This window comes from Panthera onca, chromosome C2 (genome assembly GCF_046562875.1).
Source record: "Panthera onca isolate mPanOnc1 chromosome C2, mPanOnc1 haplotype 2, whole genome shotgun sequence".
Taxonomy (NCBI): domain Eukaryota; kingdom Metazoa; phylum Chordata; class Mammalia; order Carnivora; family Felidae; genus Panthera; species Panthera onca.
The window spans coordinates 88034449-88054628 of NC_138347.1; the positions used below are offsets into that span (position 1 = coordinate 88034449).

A 20180-nucleotide genomic window follows, 5' to 3' on the forward strand; every position below is an offset into this window, starting at 1 on the left:
ATAGCTGTCTTCCCTATGACAATTGTACATAAAATATAATATAATATGGTACTATCCCACATAACCAAAGAATGGATGTGATATTGCGATTTATAATAAGAAATAAATATTTGTTCTTTGTCCCTGTTTCTGGAACAGAGCTCCTAAAACCCTTGGAATTTCCTAAGTGATAAGAGCTATAAAGGCGTCTTTTGTTAGATTAATAAGGTGACTTTGGGACCACACTTACGGATTGGGGCTGGCTGCCAGGAGAACCACCTATGTGATTAGAGTATTAGAATGTTCAGTCTTACCCCCCTGACCTCCTGGGAGAAGGGCTGGAGAGTGAATCAACTGCCAATGGCTGATGGATTAATTAATCATGCCTATATAATGAAGCCTCCATAAAAACCCAAAGGACAGGGTTAGGAGAGCTTCCGGGTTGATGAACGCATGGAGATTTGGGGAGAATGGCATGCTTGGAGCAGCTCTGTGCCCTTCCTCATACTTTTCCCTATATGTCTCTTGCATCTGGATGTTCCTGAGTTCTATAATTTTAAAACAACCTGGGAATCGAATAAGCAAAATGTGTCTCTGCATCTGTGAGCTACTCTAGCAAATTAATTGAACTTAAGGAAGGGGTTGCTGGAATCTCTGACAACCTGGGCTTGTGACTGGCATCTGAACTCGAGGTGGGGGCAGTCTTTTGGAACAGGCTCTTAATGTAAGGAATCTAATGCTATCTCTGGGTAGATAGTGTCAGATTTGAGTTGAATTGTAGGACACTCAGCTGGTTTTGGAGGATTACTTGATGGTGTGGGAAACACCATCTCTTCCCGCCCCACACACATTGGCATTGAGTTCAGAACCCCTTTAATGGATACGTTTTCTTGTTTTATACCAAATTTCATTTTAAATCCACTCTCAAACTACAGAGTCATGTTTTGAGAATCCCTGGTGGGCAGAATAGGTTTTAAACTTCCAAAGGAGATCAGCATTGAGGAATTTAACAACCATAGTGAATTAATCATCAGCCACTGTTTGTGATTCCTCTGACAGCCTTGCGGCCTTGAGAGGCAGAGGCCCTTGAGCCCACTTGCAGCAAACAGGAACAGTCAGCCAATTGCTCTACAAGAGCATGCCAGCTTATCAGCTTAAGCAGCTCCAACTGTAATATTGACAAGAGGCTGGGCACTGGGTTTAAAGGCTTAAAAAAAAAAAAAGAATATATGAGAGATTGAAAATTTAAAAATAAAATTCTTTTGGATATTTTCTACAAAGATACAGACAGCCTGACTGATATCCTTTTGCCTCCTGTTTTCTCAGATCAAACATGGTCAGTGGTGACTTATGTATCTCAATAAAACAATACCCATTTCTTGGCAACTCTGGGGCAGACTGTAAGCTTGTGGGAGGGTAATAGGAAGGAGAGCTCCACATAGAGAATATTTTTATGTTTTCTATAGGAATATCCTGAATACTCCCCATGTTGCATGAAGAGTGGTTTAATGACCTTCTGATGTGGAGGTAACTGTATTTTCAATATATATACTTGTTTTTTTTTCTAAATGTTTATTAATTTTTGAGAGAGAGACAGAGACAGAGACAGAGTGCGAGCAGGGGAGAGGCAGAAAGAGAGGGAGACATAGAATCTGAAGCAGGTTCCAGGCTCTGAGTTGTTAGCAGAGAGCCCTACGCGGGGTTTGAACTCACAAATTGCGACATCATGACCTGAGTCAAAGTCGGATGCTTAATTGATTGACTTAACTCAAGTGTCCCCCAAATATGCTTCTGATTAAAGGCAGAGGACAGCTGTCCAGAGCGTGAAGAGCTGTGGGGCCAGAAGGGTGAGCCACCTTTGGTGCCACCTTTCCCTTGGGAGTATGTGCTGATTCTAGAAGGGGACTGAAAGCCTAGAAAGCTTAACAGAATTTTTGACAGCCTTGCAGAGGTAGGGGCAGGAACCATCATTGAAGATCTATCAGGTAGGGGCCCCAATGACCCCCCCCCCCCATTCACTGTATTGGGACCTTGAAGGGACTGCATTCTAGGAATAATGGCAACCTGAAGTATATCTCCAAAGGGACTTCAATTCAGACTTGTATATCTCAGTTTATGAAGTCAGAATGACATGATCATGTACAGAAACAAATAGAAATACTATTTGGAAAAGATGACATCATGACATCATCCCAGGCTTAAAATTATTTTTATAAATAATTTTGCAAATGTGACACCTGATAAGAAATAACTAGATATTACAAGACAAACATGAAAACATACAAGAGAAGAAAAGAAAATAACACATTAGTGTCTCTGGATATTGAAGTCATGAAGATAAACTTTAAAATAACTATAATTTTACTTTTAATGTTGAAGGATTTAAAAGACAAGCATGAGATATTTCATAAAACTAGAAATGATAAAACAGACTCAAATGGATATTCCCAAAATGAAAAATACAATACGAGAAACTAAGAACCCAATGGGTAGGTTTAACAGTAGGTTTGTCAAAGCTGAGGAATGAATTACAAATTAGAAGATAGGTCAGTATTGGGGATGAAGCACTGAGAGATTAAACAGAGGATAGCTACAAAAAAGAGAGATATGGCCAGTATGAGTGCCAAAAGGAGAAACAGGAGCGAATCAAAGTAGAGAATATTTGATGAAATACTGACTGAGAACTTTCTGAAATTGAGGAAAAACATCAAGGAACCGCAAAAGAAGCCCTGGGAAGCAGTAAGCAGGCTAAATAAAAATAAATGCACTCTCTGCCACTTAAGAGTTAAACTATACAAAACCAAATAAAATGATCTGTAAAATAAACCAAGATTAGCTTCAAAGAAGCAGCAATTAGACTGAGAGTTGATTTCTAAATAGTAATAAAGCTTACCAGAAGACAATGGAATGTTTCTGATGTGCAGAAACAAAATAACAGCCAAGTTCAGATTTTAGGCTCAGTGAATGTATCCTTCAAGAATAAAAATGAAATAAAAATATTTTCAAACAAATGAAAGCTGAGATAATGCTTTAGAGCAGATACTGCACTAAGCAAATACTGAAGAGTATTCTTTATGTAGTAGAAAAATGATCCTAGATGGAAAAACAGAGATAAAGGAAGGAATGAATGATAATAAAAATAGAGAATCATGAGGACACATCTAAATGAATATCTACCACCTACAAAAACAATAATAATGTCTGCATGAATTTAAAGTGTATATAGAAGGGGTGCCTGGGTGGCTCAGTCGGTTGAGTGTCTGACTTCGGCTCAGGTCATGATCTCGTGGTCTGTGAGTTCGAGCCCCATGTCGGGCTCTGTGCTGACAGCGCAGAGCCTGGAGCCTGTTTTGGATTCTGTGTCTCCCTCTCTCTCTCTGCTCCTCCCCCGCTTGTGTTCTCTCTCTCGCTCTCAAAAATAAATAAACATTAAGAAAAAAAAAGTATATATAGAATAAAATAATAATACATACCTTGGGAAGATAGTAAGTAGGAGTTAAGATGTTTTAATGTCCTTAGTCAATATCACAAGTTGTAATCTGTAGGCTAAATCCTAAAAGAATACTAATACAAAAGATAACATCCAAGAAAAAAAGGGGGGGATGAGATTATAAAATAATCCAGTGAGGAAAATGTGGTCTTTTCATAAATTGACTTGGGCAAATGGCTATCCACATGAGAAAAAAAGAGAAACCCAGAAACCAGGCTGGAGGGAAGGTGGGTGGGGGATGGTTCTAAATGGGTGATAGGCATTAAGGAGGGCACTTGTGATGAGTACTTGGTGTTACATGTAAGTGATGAATCACTAAATTCTACTCCTGAAACCAATACTATACTCTATGCTAACCAACTTGAATTTAAATAAAGTCTTGGGAAGCCAGGGGATGAGGGTGTGTGGGGAGTGGCGGGTGTGGTGGTGGGAGGTGGTGGCTGGAGGGTGGGGGGGTGTGGGGTGGGGGCAGTGGAAAGAAACCACTTTCATAAAAATCAATTCCAGGCAGATCGTATTCTAAATATGAAAGGAGAAATAATGACATTTCTCAAAGATAATTTAGGAGAGTGAGTTCATGAACTCAGGATAGGTAAAGACTCTTAAACAGGACAAAAAAATACCAGAAAAACAAAACAAACCAAAAAAACCTCCCCAAAACCCAAACACCAAAACAACAACCACCACAACAGCAAAAACAGACTGACAAAAAAATTTGTCTATTCTGAAATTAGAAAGCTCTTTCATTCAAAGACATCATGAAGAAATTGAAAAGGCCACAGAATGAGAGAAGTTATTTACAATGCATGTAACCAACAGAGGTTCATATCTAGTTATAGAGAATTCCTACAATGAATATGAAGAAGAAATAATCTGATAGGAAAATGGACAAGGGACTTCAACAGACATTGTACAAAAGAGAACATCCAAATGGCCAATAAATAAATGAAAAGGAATGTGACAATATTAGTCATCAGAATCCCAAAGAAATATCAGTACATTAGCTAAAGTTAAAATTGCAGATGATAGCGATGTCAGTAAGGATTTGAAACAATAAAAACTCTCATATCTTTAGAGTTGGTGGGAGTGTAGCTGGGCAGGCACTTTGGAAAACCATTTGATATTATCTACTAAACTTTCAGATGTGTGTACCCTCTGATCTAGATATTTCATTCCCAGGTTTATATCTGCCAGAAATGTGCATGCTTGTGCACCAAGAGACATATACAAGAATATTCATGGCAGAATTATTTGTAATAGCCCCAAACTGTACAGGACTCAAAATGTCCATCAGCAGTAGAATGGATAAATAAAGTGGCATGGTCATACAGTGGGATATGATATGTAATGGAAATTAATGAATGGTCACCAAGTGGAATGGCTCTAACAAACCTAAGTATAATGTGAAAGAAGTCAGACACAAAGGGAAATATTCTGTATAATTCCATTTATATCAGGTTTAAAAACCAGGCAAAACTAAAAGATAATGTTTAAGGATATAGGCTTAGGTGATAACACTACAAAGAAAAATTTAAAAAAGTAATTACCATATTGTCAGGATGGTTGTTATCTTTGGCAAGAGACAGCCTATTATTGAGAGGGTACGTGAGGGGTATTTTTGCGGTGCAGGAAATGTTTTATTTCTTTACCCTCGTGGTGGTCTCTGTGATGAATACTTGAGCTGCACTCTTTGATTTCTTGCGTGTTTCTGTATGTTATAATCCATGGTTAAAAACAAGGTAATGGGGCAAATAAACCAAACAATGACCTAGTATCATGCTGACAACAGACAGATACTGGTCCTAAATTTTTAACTGAGACTTTCTATGGTAGGTTCACTCCCTGTTTATAGCCTAAATAATGAATTCACAGGGCTGTAGTGATAAAATGTCAAAATGAGGAAAGGGAAATTTGTCCTACTTTTTGATGCCTCTTCAACTTTGGCCAATTTCCAGTTCCACAGAGATCTGAGAGTTTTATAGGCATTTGCCATTACAGGTCAGTTTTGATTTAAAGATCTGACTTGAGGGAAGATCTTGAAAAACAAACACTTGTGCAAGAGCCAAGCTTTATGTATTTGCAGAACAGGGTTAGGATTGGTATTACTTGTAGCTGCCACAAACGAAAGGAAATCAGAGCAGACATTTTCAAACGATGGTCTCTGAAATATTCATTATGTTCAGTCCTCAGAGATATCTGCAAGGATTCTTTCAAGTTATTGTGGCCAAAATGCAAGGTGGATTTTCTTCCTTTGTGTCCATATAACACAAAACAGGTCCGATGTTCTAGTGTCTAATTTCCAAACTACTGCATTTTTTTCAATACATATAACCTGTATCATTTAGGTGCTGATAATTGTGATGGAAATAAAAGTTTTTACAGAAACAGTACGGTTCATGAGGCTTGTATCCTAGTAATGAGAGCCAGTTATCCTACTGCAGAGTGACATCAGGTGGTCTTGGCATATCTAAATTGCTACCATAAATCCTATACTCAATATATTTAACTTAACATTGATAATAGCAGGTTGGTCCTGCTGACACGTTACTCATCATCTCAGACCTTAGAAATGCAAGTGTTCTGTACAGCTTTCACACAATACACTTTTGTTGTCCATCTACCTTGTGGAGTTGAATATATCGGCTCTAGAAAATTCAGCCTCTCTGAACTTAGTGCATATGAGGAGAGAAACACAGACACACACACCGTGACCATGGATTGAAGGTCTCCCCTGTGCCAAGGACCATGGTCTGCTGCACACTTTACATACACAGCTCTGATTCTCCAAATGACTTTGCAAGATGGCCATTGTTGTTTCTCCTTTTAGAGAAAAGGAAGCTGAAGCTCCGAGGGATTAAGTTATGTCCCTGTGGCAATCAAAAGGCAGTTTTACCCTAGTGCTCTCAGGTATATGACGAATACCTCTTTTTTGTTTTTTTGTTTTTGTTTTGGCTTGTACCACTTGGACTAAGCTGCATGTTTGCTTTGAACGACCTAGTCTATTTGTGTAGAAATGATAGGATGTTTACTCTCCTAGATGAAAGTAAAGGGTAAATCCACACTACCACAAAATGGGGGAATGATCTGTCCACAACATGCACAGAAAATAAATGTCTCCCAGGCAAGAGTCAAATAGTTCTGTGAATGGATGAGGCAGGGCCCGCTTTCCAGTGGTATTTTCCTTTGAAATGCCTGCATGGGAGGACTTCAGAGGGCTGAGTGCAGGAGCTCTGTGAGGGTGACCGAAATGCAGTGTGTGTGTGTGTGTGCCAAGCTCCTACCTTCTGATTGATTTTCATGGTCTCTTCGGTGTGGTAGAGAAGGAGCTTTTCACCAGAAGAAGTCAGGTTAACGTACACCTGGAGGCAGGGGTACTGAGAGAGTTTCCAGCAGTCTGGACCACAGCTGAAGGAGCAGTTAAATGTTTCTGTGATGGACGCATTCACCAAGGTGCATTGAGACTCCTCAGTCCACACGCTACTGAGAGAGGGGAGAATAAACACAGGCCCAGACACTAAGGGCGAGGAAGGCATAATCAGAGGGGATCATCTGTTAGCTCCTTAACCTGAAGAATCCAAATCTATCGTACAATCTATTTGTTATAGTTTATGCCTTTGAATTGAGCAGCTTTAGGCAAGGTACAATATAAAGATGGATAAACTGCCTGGCACCTGAAAACTTCCAGTGACTTCTATCAGATGTACTATAATATCCAATGCTTGATTTAAGTTAGATTTTTACTTTTTTATCAAATTCGCTGGTAAGCATAAGGCATCTTTTATATCACACTTGTAGTCACCCTGCATTCCTATCTTGTCAGCCGTCACACCCCAGTCCTCACCTCTGCAGTGTCTGCCTAGTTTGTAGGTAGCAGAGGTGTAAGAGAGAAGCGGAGGGAAGATGGCAGAGGGTGGGCAGACTTGACATCTAACTTGATAGATACGAGGTCAGTGATACATTTCTTTGTATGGTCTTTCTAATAAGGGAGAAAAGATAACTCCACCCTTTCATTGTACCAAAACCGATCACTTGTAGCATCTGTCTTCACCCTAACTGGTGTTTTGTATACATTTCCAAAACTTTATAGGTTGGGTATTGAATTTTTTTAAGGTGAGTTTACTGAGAGTCAGAGAAATCAGGAAACATTCAAGGGCACACAGCTAGTAAAGCGATGGAAATGGCGATTCTACCCAGTCCGGCATTTCTCTAAGGCCCAGGCTTATTCCGTGGTACTGCGCTGACACCCTTTGAACACAGTGGAAGAGAGGCCCTTCCATGGAGATAATGGGTTCATGTCAGTGCCCTGGGAACCTCTATTAGAAAGATCAAAAAAGAAAAAGTAAACAAACCTCCAGCTGCCCATTGGCCAGTTTTCCTTCTAAAATACATGTAATTTTATGATCAAGGGTAACATTTGTGATTAAGAAGAGACACACAAGCAATCAAAGTTTTGCCTCTGGGTATAAGCTGATTACCATTGTGATTGGAAAACAGCACATTTTCTTCACAGATGAATACTCTTTCTTTTTGCTGGACATGTGTTGACTTCCCTTTTCATGTCCAGCTTTATGCTGGAGGCAGGTTACTGGCCCTGACCCCCTCTGGCGTGGCAAATTGTATTTTCCTAGGATATGGATGGTCAGATTTTGCTTATACAAAGGGGAAAAAAAAGTCTTAGATGGTTCTAAGCACAGATGTGAAGATCTGAAAGCGGTTTTGGAAACAGTGAACACTCAGGCCTGAGGCATCAGCGCTTTCATTGAGAAGGAGCACAGCTGAAGGCATCAGAGACACAGAGCAGAGCAGCCACAAATGGGAAAGATGATGCCTTAATTTTAGCAAATTACTGTCTTTCAGCTAGATTTTGCTTCTAAAATGAAAGTATTAATTTAGGTGGATAAATGAATGCCACAAAATGGTTTGATTCTCTTTCAGATCGAAATCTCAATTTTTCATTTGAAAGGGCCTCATTCCTTTGAGCCAAACCACTGTGAGACTTTCCCCATTAGTTACAGCAATGCTGGTCTCCCCTGTGCTCAAAGTGTCCAATGTATGGACAACAGTTAGCTAGAGAGGCTGTGGGGATTTATCATGTGGCTTACTCAGGGGGAATACACTTGCTGTCTCAGTATTTAATTGCCTCCCTATCTATTCAGTAAACCTAGGGCAAATATTAAAATGAAAGGAGTTCAAAATCTGCTACTGTTAAAAGTTGATGCATAGCAGTATTTCTCAGCCTTGACAGCACGTTAGGATTGCCTGGGGGAACTTTGAAAGATGTTGGTGACTGGGTCCTACTATATGCCATTAAATCTGACCTTCTGGGAGGATGGGGGAGGGGTGACTGAGCATCAGTATTTTTTAAAGTTTCTCAGGAGGTTTAAATGTGCAGTTGAGAACCACTGACATGTGGGGTGATGAAGAGGGGTGTGGGCTGGAAAAGAATGATGGTGGAGAACAGAGGTGTGAAGAGGCAAGAATAGGGACTCTGGGATTAGTGGGATGGGGGTTTGAATCTTACCTCTGCCATATGCTAGAGTTGTGTGATATCAGGCAAATTAGATTTATCTTGAGCCTCAGTTTTGCCATTCTTATAAGGAGCATATTTGTATCATACTGCCTTTATAACATACGTGTGAGCGTTAAGCAAGTCAAGTATGGGAAGGGAAGTTCCTGCACATAGTAGGTAGTACTATTTTTATCATTATTATCCGGTAGCATTATTAAAAATATTACATGCCAGTCACTGCTAATAGTTATTATTGGGAAAGGAGGTGAGGAAGAGGACTTTAGGGTTGATAAGCTATGGGAGAGGAAGGAGGAGAAGACGAACGACCGTGTCCCAACCACCCAATGGCATTACCTCTGCATGTATGAGCGCAGGAGTGTGATTCCCAGCAGAAAGTACATCATGATGGAGCAGACCATCATGGCCAGTCCCAGGAGAATGGCCCGGTCCTCTCCTGCTTTCAGTGCTGTGACAGTTTTCCTTTTGTCCAGGAGGTCGTGGTCCCTGATTTTTTGGTAAATATTTCTGAGGTTGAAAATAATACAGTCTTACATGAAGTTCACAGTTAATCAGCACACTCCTAGAGAGTGGGTAAGTTTCTGCCCATGCTTTCCTTACTTTTCAGAGGAGCCCTCTAAACCTACCTGAATGCAATTGGATCCCACCATGTGACAACTATCTCCCAACACACACATGCACCAACCTTGAGCCGAAACAAGTCCCCCTTCTTTCCTTGGGGCCCATGTCTGGTTGTAAGCACCTTTTTCCTCCTCTTAAATCTGAAGAAAGAAAGCACTTCCTTCAACTCTTAAAAGAATGCTTTTGGATTTGCCATTTAACCTCCAGCTGATCATTATTGATCGTTTTAAACTCTCTGAATACCTAATGGAGCATTAATTCAAATAAATGGCAGTATACCTCAGAAATCTATCAACTTAATACCTTATTTCCCTTCAGTAGTAATAGACAAAAATTATTTTGGTTAACATTTTTCTCAAGTTTAGGGTAGCTTAGGGCGCTGTTGGGTTGAGATTTATAAGCAGTATGAAAATGTGGAGTCGTGACCCAGTCTTTTTTCTCATAGATGTAAACACTTGAGTGAGTTTTGAAAAATGTCAGTCAAGGGCCAGACTGCATAACTTTGACTACTTTTATTAGTATTTTTAAAAAATTTTTACAGCAGAAACATAGAGTAAGAAGGGACGTGAGACTGGACCAAACTGGCTCCTGTGTTCAAAATCTGATTTCCCTGCTGACTACCTGTGTGATCAATGCAAGTTCCTCATCCTTTCTGATTCCCAGTTTCCTGCATAGTGGGAATAATGTTTAACTGCATTGTAATGTTTAAATGAGATGACATAAGTAAATCATCCAAGAGAATGACTGACGTGAAGCATTTAACAAGTGCTCCCACTGGAAAATGGGGTGGGGAGCTATAGTTCCGTGACAGGTGCATCGAAGTATCCTAAAATTGCTACAATCTTCCAAGGAATTTCTAAAGGACAGAATGGCAGGGAAATGAATAATGTAGAAAGCTTATGAGCAGAAGACTGGATTTGAAAGAAGATCTGGAAGAGAAGACAAAAAACAAGAAATTGCTGGGCTGCTGGATGCTTGGAGAGATATGTGAGAAGTGTAGGATTTGGTAAAGCAGGTGACTGGGGAAGGAGCAGCTCAGGACTTCCTTTAGTTTCTATTCTGAGAAGCAAGTTTTGGATTGCAGGGGTCCAGGAGTAGGGGTATTGTTGTTGGCCTTTAGGGTCTTTCAAATAGAAAGCTGAAAATGGAGAAGGAAACTCTTAGAGCTTTTTTTTTTTTTTTTTTTTTTTTTTTTTTTTTTTTTTTTAGCTTCAGGCAAAAAAGCCAATATACACAAGAATAACTTCAGATTTTCCTTAAAAATTTTTATCACTAGTCATTCTTGTTGCTTGGAAAAGAAACCAGAGTGAAATCCAGAATGGAACTTTGCAGGGCAAGGAAGAGATGCCTGTTACTTGTACAATTGTGTATATATTCAGGGCTTCTATTTAGGTTTGTGCTCCAGGATGGCCTTACTGATATTGATGGCTGGCATCCTTTTTGGTTGGCTAGTTCATTCTGGACTGGTTGTTAGATATTTTGATTCTCTGTGGAAGTGTGAAAACGTGTATTAGTTTAATATATTTCCAGAAGGTTTTAGGGTAGAGTATTTATTAATTTAGTTATTGGAGTATGAAATTAACCAATTAGCTTATTATTATTTAAAGTTCTTTTCATGAAGTAGTTTATACAAATCTTAATCTTTCCTTAAAGAGTGGGCCCATTGTAGTAGGAGAATCATAGCTAAATAGAAGCCATATTTCTGTGGTCTTGTCCTTCTTGGCTCCCCTCCACCCTCCCTCACTCTGGGCTGCTCATTATCATCATTGCCAGAAGCCCTGAGAGTTCATATCTTTCATTATTCTCCAGTTCCCAAGTCTAGTGCCCCCAGACTAGCTGCTGTGCTTTAGACTTCCATAGACTGTCCACCGCCCACCTCTAAGTTTCTCCATTTGTTTCCTGAGATTTCCTTTGGAAAATATAAGATTTATATAAAAGCTCTTTAAACTTGACTCTTTATTAACTTGATTAAAAAAAAAATCTTTTCCCATTAGCAGCTAAAGCCAATAGTAAGCAGGAAGAAACTGAGTGGCTTCAAAGACCTGTTGTAGAAGCACGTGGGTGGCTCAGTTGGTTAAGCATCTGACTCTTGATTTTGGCTCAGGTCATGATCTCACAGTTTGTGAGTTCGAGCCCCGCATCAGGCTCTGTGGTGCTGGCACCAAAACTGCTTGGGATTCTCTCTCTGCCCCTCCCCTGCTTGTGCTCTCTCTCTCTCTCAAAATAAATAAATAAACTTAAAAAATAGACCTGTTGTAAAAGTAATGTGATGTTACTAGGCTATTATTTATCAAAATGTATTTAATTCTGATGGCTGTCTTTACAATTTGCATTTCCTGCAGAGGGAAGCCAGCAAAGAGAAAGCAGTAGTCTGACGGTTCCAGAGGATTAGGCTGTCACTCCACATCACTTATGTCAGCCCATATCTGTGAAAGATGCAGTGTAATCAGTCAGTTATGTCACCAGAACAAGAAGCACATAAAAGTGATTCAAATGAGTAATTTAAAAACAAATCACAGTTTGGAAATGGGTGACAAATGATCTTCATATGCTTTGGAATTTCTAAAGATGGAAAATGGTTGGTTTCCACACAGGCCAAAGGTATTTGGGAAATTAGGATATTACTCAGTCAAAAGAAAGTGGATGAGTCGAGTGGGACATACTCATGAAATTTATCAGTAAATTATTATTGAATTCATGGATAAATTAAGGAATGAACAATTTGGAAAAACAAGGAATTCAGTTTAAGTCCACAAATTTATCTCAAGTGCTGGAAGTCTCTATTTCCTGGGGATATGGCCCCTGCCCAAGAAAGGCATGAAAATAAATATCAACAAAGGGTAGTGAATTCAATGATGGAGCGATTCACAGAGTGAGTACAGAAGGGAAGTAAGTTCTCTAGCCTGGAGGGAGCAGGACAGGAAGCAATAGGCGTTAAGGTTAGGGAAGGCTTCCTGGAGGTAATGTCTTAAGCAGAATCTTCAAGATTGAATCAGAGTTAACCAAATAAGACAGGGACTCTAGGGTATTTCAAACAGAAGGAATCACATGAAGGAAGGGATGAAGATTTGGAACTGCAAGGCGACTGTCAAAAACTACAAGCATTTTACTATTACATGAATGTGGGACAGGGGATATGGGGCAGGTGAGTTTGGAAAGGCACTAGGTCATGAAGTGTTTTGTAAATCCTTCTAAAGAGCTTGGCCTTTGTCCAGTAGTGAACGGGAAGCAGTCAAAGAGTGACATAATCAAAATTGAGTTTCAGAATGATCACTTTGGCTACAGTGTGGAGATTAGATTAGAAATAGAACAAAACAAATCAGAAAGAATTAGGAAATTGTTACTGTAGTGTTGGCAAAGGGTGATAAGGCCTGGATATAGGATTGAAGTAGGATAGATGGAGAGAAAACGATGTATGGAGAAATATGTAGAGGTAAAACTTTAGGGTTTGATGATTGATAGAATGTAGAGGATGATGAGGAAGTCAGAGGAAGGATGTAGATTAGATTTAGGCCCAAGTACTTGGCTTGGATCACTGGGGATTGGTACAACGTGTTAAAACTGGGATTCTTCTGTTCTTACTCTTCAGGGTCCCAAAGAAGGGACTTTTGCTGCCTTGGCTAAGAAGGGAGAGGCTGAGGGTGCATCACAGATTCTCCCACAAGCATAGTGTCCTGAGCTCAGGTGAGGAGTGACTAATCTGACTGATGAGATGGACCAGAGCATGACAGTCATGGGCCAGGTCTATCTTTTGGGTGACTTTGAATGTCATTGTTCATGTATGGCACAATTTTTTAAAAATCCTTTTGGACTTGTCTGTGTTCAGGCCTGGGGTGCCTTGACTTTCCTATCTCTAGGTAGTAAGCCCCAGTGGGGGAGGGCAGTATCCATAGCCAAAACCAAGTGGTCAGTTAGGTGGGCTCTTTCATGCCAAGCTGTCTTCAGTGCTATGTTTCTGGCTTCATACCAGGAAAGCTTGTACTTTGGAAGTTACTGTGCCAGCACTAACAGAGCTGGTATTTCATCTCCCTTTGGTTCTTTGCATTTATTCTCTATGAATCTACCTGAAAGGGGGCAGAGGAGAAATAAGGGAATGAAGGCCAGTACAGTTCAATGAAGTACAGTCTTGGGAGGAAGAATCAGTATGGAGCAGGACTACAAATTCAGTTTTGAACATGTGCGATGTCCAACAACAGTAGGTATAGAGCAGGAACTTGGATTTCTTAAAAAAAATTTTTTTTTTAATGTTTAATTTTGAGAGAGAGAGTGAGGGAGCAAGTGCATTAGTGGAGGTGGGGCAGAGAGAGAGGGAGAGAGAGAGAAGCCCAAGCAGGCCCCACACTGTCAGTGCAGAGCCTGATGTGGGGCTTGAAACTACAAACCATGAGATCATGACCTAAGCCAAAATGAAGAGTTGGATACTTAACCAACTGAGCCATCCAGGTGCTCCAGGAATTTGGATTTCTAAGCTTGGTGCAGATCTAGCCTTGGTGTGTTCTGGAAAAGCAGTACATTTGAGCTCTGTTGAGGCAGTCGTGGCTTCAGGATGAACTATGAATCAATATAGTGGATATAAGTCAACATTTATAGATGTTGACAGAATAAGTAGTAGATAATGTATAGTCTTTACTACGTGTGCAGGGGGCATTCTGTCCAAATCTTTTTGGTGAATGGGCGTTATTAATAAAGGTACAAGGCAAATCCAAGTACAATAAAAGTCTCACAATAAATCTACAAGGCAAATCCAAGTATGATAAAATATCTTGCATAAAAAAGGATTTTCAATTATCTAATAAAGCTTCCTTCACCCCCCCCCCCCAAACAGTAGTCAGCACAATATAATTTTATTTCAAACTCCATATTTGGATAGTTTCTTAAAGTTTGATATTAGGACTGAGGCTATAGTTCATAAGCAAATTATTTACAAGACTATCTATATGCAAACATGGATATAAAGAGTAAAATGTGTAAGATTTTTCTCCCTAGCCTTCCCTATTTAAATTCAGATTCTCCTGATAGTTAGCTTGCCAGGAGAAAATATTCAGGTTAAGGCAGGGTAAAGATTATTTATTAATTCATTTGTTTGTCAATATTTTTAAGTCCTCATCGGATGAAATATATGGTGCCGAGTTCTGGGGATACAAAGTGAGTAAGGCATGTCCTGTGGGGCTGGGTAAGAGACCACTGAAATTGATTTGAGAAGAATACAGAAGAGAAGCAAGTCAGTGTGGTGCAGCCATTTGCCAAAGGATCAGTTAGTGAACAGCTCATTCACCAAGAGCCAATCTACTGAAGGATCAGTTTGCTAAATGGATAGTTTGCCTACTTTATCACATTTACACACTTAACAAAGACTTTTTAAAGGAGTATTATCTTAAGTATGGTAAATGAATACGGATACCTTTTTGTTATGGATATTTTAAGAACACATTCAATCAAAAAGTAAATTCTTCTTGTGAATATATTCTTTTTAGCAGCTTTGTAAGATCTCTTTGATTTTTTTTAAAGCTAAGCTTCCTAGGGAGACTGAGTCTTTTTATAAATATATTCTTATGAATATATTCATAGATATATCTTTCTTGACTACGTGTGTGAATATATTCTTCTAATAGATATAACAAAAATTGGCATTTGATTTGGGAGAATCTCAGTTTATATTAATTTTTTCAAAACCTTTTTAGAGTCATTGCCATTTTGCTAACATTTTAGCATCATTGGTATTCTTATGACAAATTTCATATTGACTACTCTGATTTGTTAACTTTATCAATTAACCAAATTTCTTTTAACTATTTATAAGGTTATGGTAGTTAATTTTGGACAGGAATTTTAACAGCTTTTTGAAGATTTTTTGAAGTTTCATTTGAAAAGTTTTTATTTTGTCCTTATGACATCATCTTCCAAAATGTTTAATTTGTCTCTGCTCTGGTCCTGTTATTGCAACGGGAGGCATCTGGGTAAAAATGGTGGGACCCTCTGCTGGGGGAAAATTGAAGAGGAGAAATCAGCATATGGCACAGATTGGCAGTCTGCTAACCTGTAGAACTATGTAGGATTACATTGAGCATACTAAGTTTTTGGTACGTAGCTAAATTTGAGAAACTCATCAAAATGATTGGCAAATTATTTTGGCGGGGGTGGTGAGTAATGGTTTCAGGCAAATTGGCTATCACTGTGTTGGGTATTGCTTGAGCTGGGCATTCAGCAGATTGACAGTAGATAAATGATACTAGGGCTATTATTTATAAGCAGGAAGGTGGTGTAGAAGTGTGCCAGTTGAAGGCCATAACTTGATTTCATTGGCTATGGTTAAGGGTCCTATAGCAGACTGAACTGAGTCTCTGATGAGCAAACAATTTAGAAAGAGAAGAGTATCTAGCAGAATGTGACAGAATAGGAGTAGCTGAGAATAGTTGGATTCTAGGATCTGGTGGGTGGGGGATGGCAGGCAGCAAGCTGGTTAGGTAGGCAGGGGCTGTAGGTAAAGGATCTTGTGTGTTTTCTTAAGTCAGAAGAACCATTAAAAGAATTTAAAGAATGAAATGATATAATCTCATTTGTACTTTAGGAAGATCACTCAAGTTAGTGTGGTTGATTATTTAGAAAAGTTTAAGTCTGGAGGTGGAGGCTGATTCTGGAACTCTCCCAATGTTTCAGGGGTTAGGTAAAGAGGAACTGGAAAAAAAAAAAAAAAAAAAGCAGTGGCAGAGGAGATGAAAATTTAGATCTGAGCATCATTGGTTTCCAGAACAAGTAACACCATGGATTTTAATGAGATTTTCTCATCAGAGAAACAAAAGACAGTGAGGGTGCTGGATGGAACAGAGAGGGCAAGAAGACAGATCTGCAAAGGGTACGGAATGTGTGAAAGGTGAGGGGGCCTGGAGGGTGTGGGAAAGATATGAATAAAAGTAAACAATTATGTATATCTGAAATTACTTGGGGGGGATACTTAAGAAACTCATACATAATACTTAACATACTGAATATTTATGTTTATGTCTTTCTGGTCTAATGAATACTGAGCTGCTTAACAGTGAGAGCCAGACCACATTCATCTTTGTAGGCTCAGTCTCTTGATTTATTAGGGTCACAAAATATATTCCTTTTATGTGGGCTAGATATGGCTACGATATGCTTAGATTGTGAGGTAGCCAGCATTAGGAAGCTAAATGACCAATGGAAACCAACTAAATTAGGGAAACATGGCTACAGCAGGCTCCTGTCTTCCTTTTTCTGTCAGTGTCCATTGGACTCTACCACCAACAAATTTAGTATTACTTCCAGAAAGACTTAAAACTTTTGAGACACTAAGAGCTCTCATTTCCAGACTTCAAGGAAAAGAGTCTTCTGTTACATCCTTTCGGGGATGAACCTATGGGGCAGTGGATGGCTGAGGGTCAGGTGAGCTGAAATGAGCAGAGTTGCTATATATTTCTGTTCCAGGAACACAAAAACTGTTATCTCATATGGCAGAGCTGGGAGTGGCATTGATTAAAACAGTCATTGAGGTGGATGAAGCTAGAATGCATTATGCTAAGTGAAATAAGTCAATCAGAGAAAGCCAAATGCCATACGATTTCACTCATATGTAGAATTTAAGAAACAAAACAGATGAACATATGGGAAGGGGGGGAGAGAAAGGAGGGGAATAAACCACAAGAGGCTCTTAATGATAGAGAACAAACTATGTGTCGACAGAGGGAGGTGGGTGGGAGGTGAGCTAGACAGGTGATGGGTACTAAGAAGGGCACTTGTGATGAGCACTGGGTATTGTATATAAGTGATGAATCACTGAATTCTACTCCTGAAACCAATATTTCACTGTATGTTAACTCACTAAAATTTAAATTAAAAAAAGAAAAAAGAAATAAACTTTCAAGGAAAACAGAACAAAACAAAAAAAACCAGCCATTTTTCTGCCTTTTGTCCATCAAAGCCTTCCATGTTTTTGAGATGTGCTTCTTCATATGTATATCCTCTTTTTCTATTACTTCCACACTTCATGTTTTCTTTTCCTTGAGCTAATAGGTGTGTGTGTGTGTGTGTGTGTGTGTGTGCACATATAAATTTAATTATTCTGTTTCCAATCTTTTAAAGTACATTCCATTGGGAGAAATGTGCTTTGAGTTTGGGAACAAATGGTAGTCACATTTAATATAGTCATTAACAAGAGACGTTTTGTCCATGAGCCTACTGTTATTGTAAACTTATTAATCCACAGGACTTGCCAGGAAGTCTTGAAATATTATTTTATGAGTAATGGACAAAGGATGAAAGCAAAATGATGGAGATAAAAGTAGGAGTTATTTCTTTTTAGTCCTGCCTTTAACTTACCAGATCACACAATTTCCCAGTGGTATCTTAATTTTTAATTCTTAATTTTTAATCATATTGTAGCCACTTAATTTTATTTTTTACCTGATCTATTAGCATATTGGAATTGATTAAAAACTCATTAGTGAAAATAGAAGGAAAGAAAATTATGTGAATCATTCAGCTAAGGTAGGGTAACTTGATAACCTAAAGAGTCTTTGAGAAGTACTGCTTTTTACATTGACTACAGTATTTGGCACTAGTGCAATAATGGTAAAAATAAGTAACAAATAACTAGAATGACTCTATACATGGAGATAAAAATAGAGTTACAAAGAACTCATGGGTCGTAGAATAAAACATGATAAAGTAGGACATATTTAGGACTGAATAATAACAAAACACTAAAGAGCAACTAATGGGTTGTGACTAAAGCAATACATACATTAAATACATTAAATGTAAATACATACATTAAATAAGCAATACATTAAATGCTTGTATTAGGTAAGAAAGGAGCCTAAAAATTAATGTGGTAGACATCTAACTTAGGGAGTTATAAAAAGATTAAGAAAATATATTAAAAGAAAATGCAAGAAGGAAATAATAAATAATAGAAGATAAATTATATTAAAGGATCAATGAATTCAAAATTAATTTTTTGAAAAGACTAATGAAATATACAACCTCTGACAAGACTGATCAAGAATAAAATAGAGAAGGGCCAAATAAATATTAAGAATTAAAAAACCATAAATACAGATACAACATGGATTAGAAAGATAATAGAGGATATTTAAAGCAACTTTATAGCAAGACATTTGAAAACTCTGAAATACATAATTTACTGAAATATACAGTAAATTCTTTTAAATATAGAACTTACTGAAATGGATTCAGAAATAACTAGAAAATCTGAATAGTTCTAAATCATTAAAAAATTGAATCATGAAATTTAAATATCCTCATAATGGAAATCATTCTGGAGTATAGAAAAAGATGGAATGCTATCCAACCTATTTATGAGGTTAGTAAATTTTGATGCCAAAAGCAAATCGTACAACACAAAGAGGAGAGTAATGGACCAATTTCATTCATAAACATAAATGCAAACATTTAACAAATAAGTTAGCTCCCTAAATCTAGCAATATATAAAAGTGAAAACACATCATTCTCAATTTGGGGTTATCCCAGGAATATGATGTTGGTCATCATTTGATTATCAATGTAATGTATAAACATATTAAAGGGTTACCATTATATGAAGAGAAACATATTTGATAATAATTAACATCCATTCATGATAAAAACTTTTACAAAATTAGAAATAAAAATATTTTTTAAATGTTTATTTATTTTTGAGAGAGTGCAAGTGAGGGAGGGGCCAAGGGGGGTAGGTATGGAGGACCCGAAGCAGGCTCTGCGCTGACAGCAGTGAGCAGGGTGTGGGGCTTGAACTCACAAACTGCAGGATCATGACCTAAACTGAAGTTGGATGCTCAACTGACTGAACCACCCAGGTGCCCCAGAAATAGAAACATTCTTAATATGATGAAATAGAGGAAATATAGTAAACCTGATACTTAGTGGTGAAATGTTTATGAGCAGGAACAAAGCAAAGATATTCACTATTATCTGTTTTATTTGTGGTTTACTGGCTGTATAATATGGCAAGAAAAATAAATGAATTTTATATTTATTGAAAAAAAAGAAGCAAAAATGTATTATTCACTAATGATATGATTGTGAAGAAAATGCAAAAGAATCTATGGATAAATTATTAAAATTAATTAGAAAATTAGTATAGTTGAAAAAGTCGATATATTTGCTTTTCCACATGCCTGTAAAAGCAGAAAATATAATTTATATTTATTCATTTTGTTTTTGAAAATATAATTTAAACATTAAAAAATCAAAACACTTGGGAATAAATCTAATGAGCTATGTGCAAGTTCTCTTTGGAGTATCTATGAAGTTTTATTGGGAAATATTAGGGAAGACAAATCAGTGTAGAGATTAATCATATTCAGTGAAAGACTTGATGACATAAAGTTGCAAATTTGCCATAAATTAATTAATGGATTTCATAAAATTCCAATAAAATTTCAAGAACTTCAATAAAAATTTCAAGTGGGGTAGGTATGACTTGACAAGCTGATTCTAAAATTTATATGGAAGTACAAACATCTAGGGATAGCAAATCCACTTCTGATTATAAAAGAACAAGGTGGGCAACTTGTCCTGTC

The 20180-nt window shown here is 38.0% G+C and overlaps 1 protein-coding gene across 2 annotated transcripts in view; it reads right to left on the minus strand.

Moving 5' to 3' along the window:
- KCNMB2 (potassium calcium-activated channel subfamily M regulatory beta subunit 2) overlaps positions 1-20180 on the minus strand; it is a 244499-nt gene that overhangs the window by 13254 nt on the left and 211065 nt on the right. For both annotated transcript variants that reach the window (XM_060639254.3, XM_060639252.3), the window contains exons 3-4: positions 9333-9503; positions 6751-6946 (exon numbers count right to left, since the gene is read on the minus strand). In XM_060639254.3, coding sequence (XP_060495237.1) covers positions 6751-6946; positions 9333-9503 — 367 coding nt within the window. The remainder of the gene's footprint in view (positions 1-6750; positions 6947-9332; positions 9504-20180) is intronic.